General features: G+C 42.6%; 1 protein-coding gene across 6 annotated transcripts in view; it reads right to left on the reverse strand.

Moving 5' to 3' along the window:
- Positions 1-13,046, reverse strand: part of atp8a1 (ATPase phospholipid transporting 8A1) — a 123,714-nt gene extending 110,668 nt beyond the window's left edge. For 2 of the 6 annotated variants that reach the window (XR_005208301.1, XM_037780976.1), the window contains exon 1: positions 12,613-13,046. Coding sequence is in view for 5 of the 6 variants with exons in the window: in XM_037780976.1 (XP_037636904.1) it covers positions 12,613-12,661 (49 nt within the window). In the remaining variant the exon portion in view is untranslated. The remainder of the gene's footprint in view (positions 1-12,612) is intronic. The other 4 variants (XM_037780973.1, XM_037780972.1, XM_037780975.1 and 1 more) reach the window with 2 other exon arrangements.

The raw sequence follows: 13,046 nt of genomic DNA on the forward strand, positions 1-13,046 counted from the left end.
CATTAATAGGATCTACCTCCCCCACATCCCGCTCATTTCCTTAGTTTCTAACACACTGTGTGGATAATGTACTGAGCCACTACCACAGATGTCTCAGTGGGAACTGCTCTTAATATTCCCTGGTGGACACTGTGCATTTTCTCAGCACTAATTTCATTAACTGCGGGCGTGTCACGGCTCAACTACCCTGACATCAATAAAGAGAGCAAGAATGGGAAACTGGGCGGATACTCGCGGCGAACATGACTCTTAATCTGTGCTATATTAGGCTTCATAACAACACCTTTCATCTATTAATGGAGCCAGTGTATTACCCATACTAGCTGGCTGTGTAAAAACAATGTGGAAAGAGAAGAGAGAGAAACAAGGAGCCAAATAAAGCTCAGTAGGAGTAGAGAGCAGAAGCACACGGCTCTGGAGGGGAAGCCTCTGGAGGAAGGATCAATGCCATCAAGTGTCGTAATGAGTTTGGATGCAGGCCAGATGTCAGGATTATTGCTTGTGTCAGCCAACAGACAGACGGGTGGAACAATAGTCACAAGGGGGCACGTATTTTGGAGACTGTGCCCGATGGGAAAAAAACTGGGCCCAGCATGCTTTTGGCATTAGCCAAGACATGCCGGTCTTCCCCGGTCTGTCTTTTTATCCCTCGGTGACTGTTGTAGGTTACAGATGCTCTCTGCAACCATCGGGCATGGAAAATCCTTCTGTGATACCTGAGGGATTTTTTAAAGATACTTAAAGTATGTCAATCAGACTAGAACACTGTTATTTTCCTATCATCAATGCTAATTTGTGTATGTGGTCAGCGTAGTCTCTTAATAACTGCTGGAAAACATGCTTATAATTAAGGCTGCCCCCTCTAATCTAGTCAATTATTCGACTAATCGGTCACTTTGGTCTTAAGGCCCTGACACACCAAGCCGACGGTCGGCCGTCGGACAGTTTTGAATGACGAATACAGACTACCGCGACCTGCTTGTGTGGAGAGTTATTTCATCTCATGCAAGCGCAGAACGTACGTGCTAACCGGCCGTCGGCTGTAGTCTTTCCAGTGTGTTAAAATGCAACTTGTCGGCCAAAACAAAGGCGACGTGAGGCGAGGCAACAGGCTGTCTTCGTCGCCACTAGTTCTCTGATGTCTGGTTGGTGTGTCCCCAGCTTTAGACAACTAAGATTTCTTTAATCGATTAGTTGTTTTTTATGCTTTTTTCATGCTGAATTACCTTTTTCCAAGAAACTTATCAGCACATCTCTGGTAAACACAAGATTCAAAGTGGTGCTTTTGTGTGATTCTTTGTGGAAGAAACTCAGTTTTACAAATCTGTTGATTAAATCAACTAATCGATTAGTTGACAAAATCATATGATTGTTAGTCGACTAAGAATTTCTTTGGTCGAGGACAGCCCTAGTTACAATATAGTTCAACACAAACAACCAAACTTAAATTTGAGAGAAATCACAATTACTCTTGAATCTGAAGTAATAATGTATTGTCCCTCAATACGAATATATTGTTCTTTAATAAAACCAACAAAACCATCCTCTGCAGATTTATGATATCCTGAGGGGTATTTGCTCAGGTCAGGCAGAAGGGGTGGGGGTGGATAATGATTGCTGCAATGACTGTCAACACAAGCAAGATTAAACGCATCTAATGGCAGCAACGACAGGAACAATAATGACCTGATACTCCAGCGTATGACCGAGCACAGCACATCATGACACTCAGGCTTAAATATTAAAGAACACAATAAACAACTGACCAATACTTAAAAATACATATGGCTCTTGGCTCCCTATTGTCACAGTAACAGCACTAATCCTTGTTTTTAAAATAACTAGAAATCCTTGTTATAGTCAAGATATTTTTAGCAACCGTATCTTATTCTGGCTATTCATGTTTGACCTCAAGCTTGTAACGAATCATGAAAGATATCATGTCACATGCTGGCAGCATTCTACAACTTCTTTGGTCACCTACTATGTCTAAGATTACACAGCGATGAGTCAGTTGGCTCCATGACTAAGCCTTGGGATTCTTCAGAGAGGCCCATGAGTCAATCACCGGGGGGTATAACATCCATCTGGAGGCAAATCAAATGGTAAAAAGGCTTTTTGTTCTTCCAGAAATAGGTCCAGGCAGAGTCCAATCTACCGGGTGAGATAGCGAACAAGCACTAATGAGCCTGAGAGAGTTGTAGGCTGGTCAATAAAGTGTAGCTGAGGAGGAGGAGGAGGAGGAGGAGGAGGAGGCACGTGACCTGGCCACCGCTAGGCTCCCACACGATTCATTCAATAATACCAGGGCGGGTGGGGGCAGGCAGCTAGGGGCTACTGACATTGATCTAACAGGAACAAAATGAATGGTAGCCAAACCACAGTCAAGAGGCTTTGTGAAGAAAAACTGCATCAAATACTCTAAAAACAGAAAAATGCAGAGGAATGGCTCCTGTGTAAATGTTTAACACAAATAGACCACCATGTAGCAAGTAATCAAAAAAGACAGAAAGGTGAGGTGTGATGCTGTCAGTCTGCACATTGTTCACCCTAACCTGAGGCTATCTACCATTGTTATTAGGGTCAAATTAGTTCCAAACCCCCGGGCTTTGGGATTTCTCAACCCACTGAGCTTAAAGTGCCTTCTGCTCATCACCACCAAAAGGAAAGATCTGTACATGATTCATTTATGCCAGATAAATATTTCAGTAGACAGAGCAGCCACAGTCTATTCATGGGAATCAAAGTCCCAGAGATGAAAGCCCCCCCCCACCCCCCCACCCCACCCGTCTCCAACCATTTGTGAATTGGGGGGGGGGGGGGGGGGGGGGGGGAAGCTAGATACTGCCTCGATCTAAGCAACAGTAACATCCATAAGTCGCTTATCAGATCACAATGCTTTAACCAGCACTCACAACAACAACAGGGCAGCCGCAGCATTAATCCCCCTCCCCGTACGGCTCCGTCTGGCTCCCCATAGGCTAAGGCGGGCCACGGTGGGACGGACAGTCAGTCCAGGGACAACATGGGCAGCTGGGGCTTGCTGTGACATCACAGGGATGGCCTGGCTTAGCTTAGCGAGGGATCTGCACCCGGGGACAGAAACCTTTCCACTCTGTGCTACTTTATGAATGGTAAAAGGGAAGGAAGTATGGCGTGCAATTCAGAGATCTGAAGACAGGAAATAGATCATGTGAATACCAGTCATAGTGCTGTGTCAGTGTCGTGCCTGACCACACACTACTCTTCCTTGTCTTCATCAAAACATATGAAATAATACACCAGGTTCTATTGTTGTTATAGCCAAAACAACACACAAGGTGTCACCAACTTAAATGTAGCTTGAGGTTCCTCCACAGCTGTTGGGGAAAAAACCTCAGTAGTGCTGGGAAAAAAATCAATTCATCTATTAATCTAATCTACTAATCTATTAGTCAACTGACAGAAAATTAACGAACAGCAAATCTGTTAAATCAATTAATCATTAAGATTATTCATAAAGGATCAAGACTAAGAGTCTACAGCTATGCTAGAGGCTCTGTGAGGCTGTACTTGAGCCACATGTTAACACAAGCATGGCACTAAAGGATCACCAAAGTTATTAGAGATCATCCTGAGGGAAGTCTGTAGCAAATTTAGAAGTAATTCATCCAATAAATGTTAAGATATTTCACTAAAAGCCAAAAATATCAAACTGCTGGTGGCACTAGACATAAAGAAACGGTATCACCAATTTATAATAGACAAAAAATATACTTTGCAAATTGCAGTAAGGTGTCCTTTTGCATCCTGACAAAGTTTAAGAACTAAAATCTGTTTTGAACCGTTGAGCCTCATTCTTAACCTCAAGTTTCAAGTTTATTCGTCACATACACAATTATATAAGTATAATGTGCAGTGAAATGCTTATGTACCTCTCCGGCTGTACACGAGTTAAAGGAAGACAGTGCAACCAACATAAACTAGCCAACATAAATAACGAACCAACATAACATTACCAATAAACCAACATAACAAAAGTGCTAATCTGGCCCTTCCTCCTCCTGTATTCACAGGGTACAAATGTACTGTAACCACTGCAAGACTCTAAGACCCAATGTTTTTCATTTTCAGAATTTTTCTAAACAAAACTGTTGAGCATTTAGAGGATTAGCATAAACTGTGTAAATCAACATTGTTAGAAGCTACTTCATGCTGCACGGCTTCCCAGTTATACAACTAACAGCAGAAAACAGGTAACAACAGGCCACAATGGTATGTAACAGGTTTTTTGTTGTGTCACTGTTGTAAGGTCAGATGGATTGGTTGATAACTGGGATGTTGTCTCATGTCTAACAGGTTTACCAAGATATTAAGTTAATGTTTAACTGTCAGACAACAAAAAATCAATATTAAAGTTACAGACTCAGATCTGATATAGGGGCAAAAACTTGATAAGGACAACTGCATTTATTTGTTCAGTAAAAATAGCTGTAATATACAAATGGCTGAGCAATGACAATTAATCCATCCCAGTGTTTCAGTGATGCTCACTGACCTGATGTGACATGTTAGCTAAACAGTTAAAAACTGGCGCCTCCATCATCCAGTATAACATAGTAAGTAACACATGAGCACAACACAAGCGTACATCCTTTCAGCTCTATAGAAGAAATAATAAAATGGACGCCATCCTTGTCTGTTATTGATTCAGGCGTCGGTCTTCAACAGCATTAATGTATTCAGACTGTGTCTATTAATAACTGGATCAATTACACTACTGCTTTTACTGCAGGAGCACATGCATTCATGAAAGTGGTGAAAGCATTTTTGTTTTGTCATCTAACAGTAGAGGACTACTGAGTAAGTGATCAGTAGGATGTAAAGACGTAGCACAGCACAGAAATGTAGATCAAGCTACAACTTTATATTGTACCTGCTGTGTCAACTATGCCTTTACATTATGCCCAAATCATTAATGTCCACCTGATGTCCACTAATGTCCAGAATGAGAAACTCTCAAGTATTATCTAAAGACAGTATTCGCAATAAGGGTGCACTGTAAATTAAATGTGGAAGTCCTAGTAGAAGTAGAACTGTGGCCTAGTTTGGACATAAAGTTGAGATGGGAACGAGGCCATAAAATGTTTGAGATGTTGGGGGTCAAGGGCAGCAAGAGTTTTATCTTCCCAGCCACCGATGGTGATGCTTCCCTGTGGAGTGCCTGCCGACACCTTTCTATCTGACCTTGTCATCCCGCTGTGACACCATCATATTGGCTATCTCCTGGCACGTGCAGGCTTACAGCATTTTCCTGCTGTGCCTGTGTGTGTGTGTGTCCATCACATAGACAAACACAGCCAGGCCAGAAACAAGACACCAGCAGAAAAAAATGATGATTGCGTTTACAGTTTAGGGCCTCTTTCTCACCGTCTAATGCTGCTTTCATGAATTATTTGACATTTGGGAACAGGAGGTGACTGTGCATCTTATGAGCTGATGGTTGAGGGGAAGATTTATTTCCCTATGAGCATATGTTTGCAACGCAGCTTTTCAGTGGCTCGTAAAAAAAAGTTCGATCTGAGCAACATTACTGGGGATCTCCAGCTGACCTGCAGATCAGAGGCTCTAATAAGTTCCAGGTACTTTAAGGACATTAAGACATTACAGTAACCTAAAAATTGCAAGTTGCGTTAATGCGTTAAAGAAATTAGTGGCGTTTTGCATTAACGTGTTATTATTGCGTTAACTTTGACAGCCCTAATTATTATTATTTTGGACTTAACTGGATAGCCGATAGAGAAATAAAATAAGGACAGAAAGAGATGGGGAATGGTATGCATCAAAGGTCCCTGGCAAATACAAATAAGGGATGTTGCGTTTATGGTCAGTACCCCTTAACACCCAAGGCCACCATGGAGCTCTAAGATTATTTGTTTAGTCAAACAAAAAAATCAACAGATTCATTTTTAAATGAAGGTAGTAATCATTAGTTGCAGCCCAAAATAAGACAATGCAGTTTCTTGTTAACGCCTGCAAAGTTCTCACTCATCAGCTCTTCATAACGACGTACATGAGCAAACATTAGAGTAGCTTCTGTGTCTCTGCATCCGTCTCTGCATGGACACGTGCACATGAGCATTTTCACATCTCCCCCTCCTCACAACGACCTGCCACATCCACTTTCCTCTGCAGACAGAGGAGAATCATTGAGGTGAGGGGAATTGAGAAGAAGCACATATTAGACTGGCTGCAGGTTAGTGATGGAGGCAGGACATTAAGTGGAAAATAGAGCAGAGGAGATGTCCCGTGCCGACACATAGACAGAGTGGAGAGGCCCGAGGGGACTTGATATGACACACCAGCGGCCCCAGAGAGGGGATTTAGTGGCGTGTTGGGCTTTTGTGCCACATTATTATCAGCCAGTGATCCGCCAGGCACATGGGCAGCTCTGGATCCCTTCAGACGGGAGCAGTCTATCCCCCTCCAGTCTCCCTCCCCATGCTGTTCCCACTATTCAGACACACCGAGGCTTAGCTGGTGTTATTGAAATGCTACGGAGGAACATCCTGCTTCACTTACACATGAAAAAAAAATCTGGAGAATGACAGAAAGGTAGAGATGTAATGCTCCAAGGAGAAGCAGACTGACTCTTTCAAAACTAGTATGTGGGCAATCAGATGCTGAAGAAGAGCATCTTCTATCATGTGAATCAGCTGACACGAAAAGACAAGTTGGTCTTTTGATAGATTCCTCCTCACAGGACAGGCTTACCTGCCTATCTCCACCTTTAGTGTCAATTGTGAGAGGGGCTTTGGTGTGTCTGCAGATAAGTATGCAAGCTAAGGCGGCAAACAGGATGCTTCTCGCCATCTGTCTAGCTTTGACTTGCGTGGCTTCTGTCGATCAGCATCTAGACAGTGGAAGCAGGTATTAATCCCACCTATCGTAGAAATTTGTGCTGGAAAGATCAGCCTCTAAAAGGTGCCTGTCTGTCAACGCAGGATCACACATTGATCGCTGCTGACGTCACCTGTACCCCAACAGTGTCCCAGATAAGGTTATTTTGGCAACTCATGCAGGCACAGGCTGGAAGTGATGTCGGATGTTTCCGCACGGCGCAGCGGAGAAGAGTGACAAGGAGTGGAGCAGCACGTGGTGGGCGAGACTGGGGAGTGTGCAGCACGGAGAGCTGACGGACAAGCCGCTGATGGATTAAGTGGTAAGCCTGGCAGAGGGCTGCCCTTTCTAGATGGAAGCCTGCCTGATGCAGTGTGGTGATTAAAAAATAAAACTGAAGGGTGGGGAGTGTGCTTAGACTCTCATAAAATCAGCCGAAAGAAATGTTGCGGAACAGAGCAAAAATACTTCACTAGATGTGGAGCCATGAGGCTGGAAATGTTGGTCATCAACCTAGCACGGTGCAGGAGGTGATCGAATCCTGCATTCAGAAAGATACTTGTAAAGAAAACATGATACTGTTTTGAAGCAGGGGGATGATAGTGTACGCTTTAGTGTTATGGAGCCAAGTGAAAAACAGCAAAATCGTTTGCTCTTAGTAATCTAAAAAGGTAGTGTGTGGTAGATGGGGGTTGGGGGTGACAGCAATAGCTGCTGCATAATTCATGTGTTTGCTCTTGTGACTGCAGCAGCCACATTGGCCAACAGTTTTCTATGGAATCTATAGTAGTATTTAATTATTCAGATGTCTTCCAGTAGGATGCATGGGGCCTTCGCAGGATGACAAATTGCTTTATAATTACCAGCTCTTAGGTGGCATTTCAAAACTACAAAAAAGCACAAAACTAACACCAAACCACTTACAACAAGTGTGAGATGCACCCTACTCACACCATTCCTATCAAAAAAAAAAGGAAAAACTCAATTTAACAGCACAGAAATGTGTTTTATTGACACACTTGCATATATTTTTATAATTGAATTTGGGTAAAAGCACTGAATTTTAGTAGTCAGTTTTAATCATCACTTTATTGTTATTGATCATGCATAACTGCCTGTCCTACAGCCATAAATCAGAAAGACAATCTTACCACTGTGTAACTAGTTCTGTCACATAAAATGCACTGCTGTATTTTGAATGATTGGAAGAAATAGAAATGTTTGACATCAAGGCCATCTGTTGAGGATACGGATATGCAGGTATGAACAATATTCACAATGTGGGCACAATTTTTGGTTTGTTTTGGAAAAAAACACATTTATGGGTTAGAAGAAATATTCTCTTATTCAACAAAAACAGATTCCTATTGTTTTTCTGTGGAGTAGATCAATGTCTGTATGCTAGAGATGCTCAATATTTAAATATTCAATAATAAGCAATAATGGTCGTTTAGGCCAATATTATTATTAATAATAATAATATTATAATATATATTATAATATAATATAATATAATAATATTATTTTCATTTATAGTAGGTAAGTCCTTTACACCGGATTCACTCCAGAGCAGCGGCGAAGTGCGGCCGTTCGATTCTGCAGCAAAGTGCGGCCAAACAAAAGTTGGGAAAAGTTCAACTATTACCGGCAAAGTGCGGCCAGAAAGAACCCGCAGCCAATAAGCAAACAGATCCTGTGACTCCTGTGACATGTTGACCTAGGTTATAAAGAATTTCTTCCCACCTGAAACACATGAACACGCCTCCCGGACGCAGAAAAATTTAATTATTGCGGCGAACCGCACTTCGCCGCTGCCTGGTGTGAATTCAGCGTTAAGGCTTTTCTGTAAAATCCTGATTGCTTCAAGTAACACCAAGTTTTGCAAAATCAAAAAAGGAAAATGGCTCCATTTAATCATGTTTTTCAAGATTTCAGTAGTGCACACAAACTTGTGTATTACCTTTATCCTTTCAGAACTGACTAAGAATTGTCACATTTAAAGAAAAGTAGTGACTTGTCATTTGTAATTAACAAATGAGTCAATGGTGCGTTATATCACGGATATGGATAAGCTGACCAATATGCTGTGCACCACAAATTGAGGGTATCACAGGTTGGTGTTAGTTTTATGCTCCTCTGCAGCAGCTTTCAGACAGTGCTTCATATTCACAAATACTGAATATTTTTGTAATTGAGTCACATTTCTCTGTAAAAATGCATTCCCCACAGTCCTAGCTACTTGGATGAAGGACCTAGTTCAGGAATACTTCCTGTATGAACACATACTCAACTAGAGACCATCTTGCGATGAAATCACACCAGCCACAACGCCCAATTGGGAGAGGAGCATAAAGTCGGGGGGGGGACACCCTTGCTCGGACTACAACCATCTTGGAACTCAGCCCTCATTTTGATCTCAATTACACATCTGTAAAGTTTCGTGACTGCATCTTGCACGATGGTGGCACTATCACAGTGACAAAATCTGTCCAGACAGGCATTAAAACACCTGGGAAACTACCCAAAACTGGTTCTGTGGGAGTTCCCACTACAGTTAAGTGTCTCCAGGAACACATGATGACACACAGACTCACAAGGTGAAAACAATACCAGCCACACACTGTCGCGGCTGGTAACAATTAAAACTGTCTCATACAGTGAAGTTACTGCATTACTAGAGGTAAATGAGATGGCACACTGTGCATGATTATAGACATGTCATTAATAGCCTTAATGAGAAGCACATATTAGGTATGCAAATGACCCCCTTATACCCTACATTTTGATTTATGGAACAACTTAACTAGAAGTATATAGAAAATACAAATGAGAGGAAGTTCATTTTAATTCACTTTAAGCGGCCAGACTGCTTGCCAAAAAATATACCCAACTGCAATAACTCAGATTGAGATATTAGCCTGAGTCTACAGTTATAAATCAAACCTAAGCAATCCCAAATCAAACTAAATTTAGTGTGAGGAGAAACACAAACCGCAGTAAAGTACCATAAATAATAACACTACGATATGTTATTGATCCCTGCAGATAAATTCTGCCAGAGGTCAGAGGTCAGGGTGAGCCACCAATAAGTGATGGGATGAATTTATAAAAGGAGGAAACCCTACAGCCAGGACTGTGCATCTGCAGCCAGTAATGAGCCTGTTATATGCCCAGCCATATAGATGCTCTCCTGGATAAACAAACTGACCTTAACACACCAAAGCTACTAAGCAGCCTCCAGAGCCCTAACGTAAACAGATCCCCTTACCAGCATTCAAATCACTTAAGCTATGTGTGTATGTATCCTCTGCATCCTCTTTCCCTGGCAAACACAACTGAGATGCAGTGGAAAGTTACTGGTGCAGTGAAGGCTGGTGAGTGAGGGTCCCAGCTGAATTACAATGGCTGTATTATTAGACCTACGCTATACTGTAGATGCCATTTGCTGGACACTTTGTTTAATGCATTGTTATTACTTGTGGCTACTGTCACTAAAGCATCAACTTGCAGTCACTTCTTCCTGCTTTCTGAGATGATGATGATTCTTTTGTGGTGAGCTGGACATATAACTGAGGGGGGGGTCCCAGTCTGGATGGGTGCATCTGACCCAGCAAACCTAGCACCCATCCAGACTGGGACCCCCCCCATCCAGACTGGGAGGATGGGTGCTAGGTTTGCTGGGTCAGGTGCACCCATCCAGATAATGTATGGAGGCTTTATATTACATGTGTATGGTGCCACTCTGTTGTGTTGTGTTGTGTTTGGTCTAGTTATCTTTTAAATTAAAACACAGGGATGTAAGAAACTATAAGACACTGTACTTAAAGTAGATATGAGTAGTGGTAACAGAAATGTTAAATCCATGCGATTGCGATGTGTCTGGACTGCATCAAACAAGAGTATTTTCCTAAATATTAGACTGTTCCTTTAATGAATTATAGTCTCTGATGCTCTGCACTCTTCTCTCAGAGGTTAGTGGTTATAGATGACAGGGAACCTTCCTGGTAAATAAAGAATTAAAAGGCAAAGCAAATGAAGAAAGTAAAGGATATACACCAACCAGATAGGGATCCCTCTCTCAAAATATTAGTGATTTCATGATCAATCGATATAAATATATGTTTTGTTAATCTTTCTTCACCAGTATTTAAAACTAAGTACGGGCATTGAACTGCTTGGGTGACTCCTTCTCATCTGGCCCCAGTGCAGATGTTAACTCATGACATAATATCAAACAAATTACAACATGGGATCATTTATGTTTTTAACTTATTTTCTATGATTTCTGATATGAGACATTTTGTTGTGTCTGTAGTCTGTGTGGATGTCTTTTATGTCACTGGTGACTTTCTGTTTATCTAGGATAAGGGTGCTTAATCAAATGTACCAGCAAACCTAGCACCCATCCAGACTGGGGGTCCCAGTCTGGTGAGGTTTGCTGGGTCAGGTGCACCCTAAAGAAGCTTCATACAGAGACTGCAGACTACCATTTGATTAAGCAACTGTCTGGGGAAACTCCCATGTTTTATCTACAGATATGGAGACTTTCTCTTTCATGAAATGCATTCAAATTGTTTCTGGAGACTCCTTCAGAAAACTCTCAAGGCCCCTCTCAAGGGTTTCCTTGACCCCTGTCTGTCGGGGCACCGTTAACACAGCTTTAGCTAGCTAAGTTACTGTCCTGTATGTACTTCCAGACTAGCCATCAGCCCAGCCTTCTTTCTTTCATTTTAACAAGGAAATAGCAGGCTGAACCTGATTTCCAAACATTTCTGTAACACACACATGCATCACATGCATCCTCTTTCCCTGGTAAATACAACCGAGATGCAGTGGAAAGTTACTGGTGCAGTGAAGGCTGCTGGGTGAGGGTCCCAGCTGAATTACAATGGCTGTATTATTAGACCCACGCTACTGGAGATGCCATTTGCCTGACACTTTGTTATTGCATTGTTAAGACTTGTGGCTACTGTCACTAAAGCATCAACTTGCAGTCACTGCTTTCTGAGATGATGATGATGATGATTGTTTTGTGGTGGGCTGGAGGAGGGGGTCCCAGTCTGGTGAGGTTTGCCGGGTCAGGTGCACCCCAAAGAAGCTTCATACAGACTGCAGACTGTCTGGGGGAAACTCCCATGTTTTATCTACAGATATGGAGATTTTATCTCTTTATTGTTCCTTTAATGAATTATAGTCTCTGATGCTCTGCAGTCTTCTCTCAGAGGTTTGAGGTTAGATGACAGGGAACCTTCCTGGTTAATAAAGAATTAAAAGGCAAAGCAAATGAAGAAAGTAAGGGATATACACCAACCATACTGGGGGGTCCCAGTCTGGACTGGGGGGTCCCAGTCTGGTGAGGTTTGCTGGGTCAGGTGCACCCTAAAGAAGCTTCATACAGAGACTGCAGACACCCATTTGATTAAGCAACTGTCTGGGGAAACTCCCATGTTTTATCTACAGATATGGAGACCTTCTTTTTATTGAAATACATTCAAATTGTTTCTGGAGACTCCTTCAGAAAACTCTCTCCAGGCCCCTCTCAAGGGTTTCCTTGACCCCATGTTAACACAGCTTTAGCTAGCTAAGTTACTGTCCTGGATGGACTTCCAGACAGCACCAACCAGCCCGGCCTTCTTTCTTTCTTCTTTCGTTTTCTGAAGGAAATAGCAGCTGAACCTGATTTCCAAACATTTCTGTAACACACACAAACGAGGTGGAATAGTCTTTACATACCCTCCGACCGGGTACGAAGATCAGACATGGTTCTCTGGACGGGCGGCATCTCTCCAAACACAGAGCCGGGCGACGGCACCTGTCAGGCGGCCGCGGCTTCTTAGTTCTGCTCCCTGCTGCTGGTGCTGCTGACCAACCGTCAAAGAATTTAAAAATAAACGGCTAAATAACGGTTCAAAACCGGCTAAATAACGGCTAAAATTCAAAAAGAAACGTCTCTCATGCGGACACTACTGTGTACAACTAAAGACGAGGTATTAAAACAACATTCATTTCCTGGAAGTGACAGAGCCCAGGAGCTCACGGTGTTCACGGATCCCCCAGCACCAGCATCCCGGTTCACACGGCGGATTATAGAGCCGATAGACGGCTCCGGTATAGAGCAGGAGGAGTGGACACGGTGGACACGGACTCACCATAAACTGACGTTGAGG

The sequence above is a fragment of the Sebastes umbrosus genome, chromosome 9, assembly GCF_015220745.1.
Source record: "Sebastes umbrosus isolate fSebUmb1 chromosome 9, fSebUmb1.pri, whole genome shotgun sequence".
Taxonomy (NCBI): domain Eukaryota; kingdom Metazoa; phylum Chordata; class Actinopteri; order Perciformes; family Sebastidae; genus Sebastes; species Sebastes umbrosus.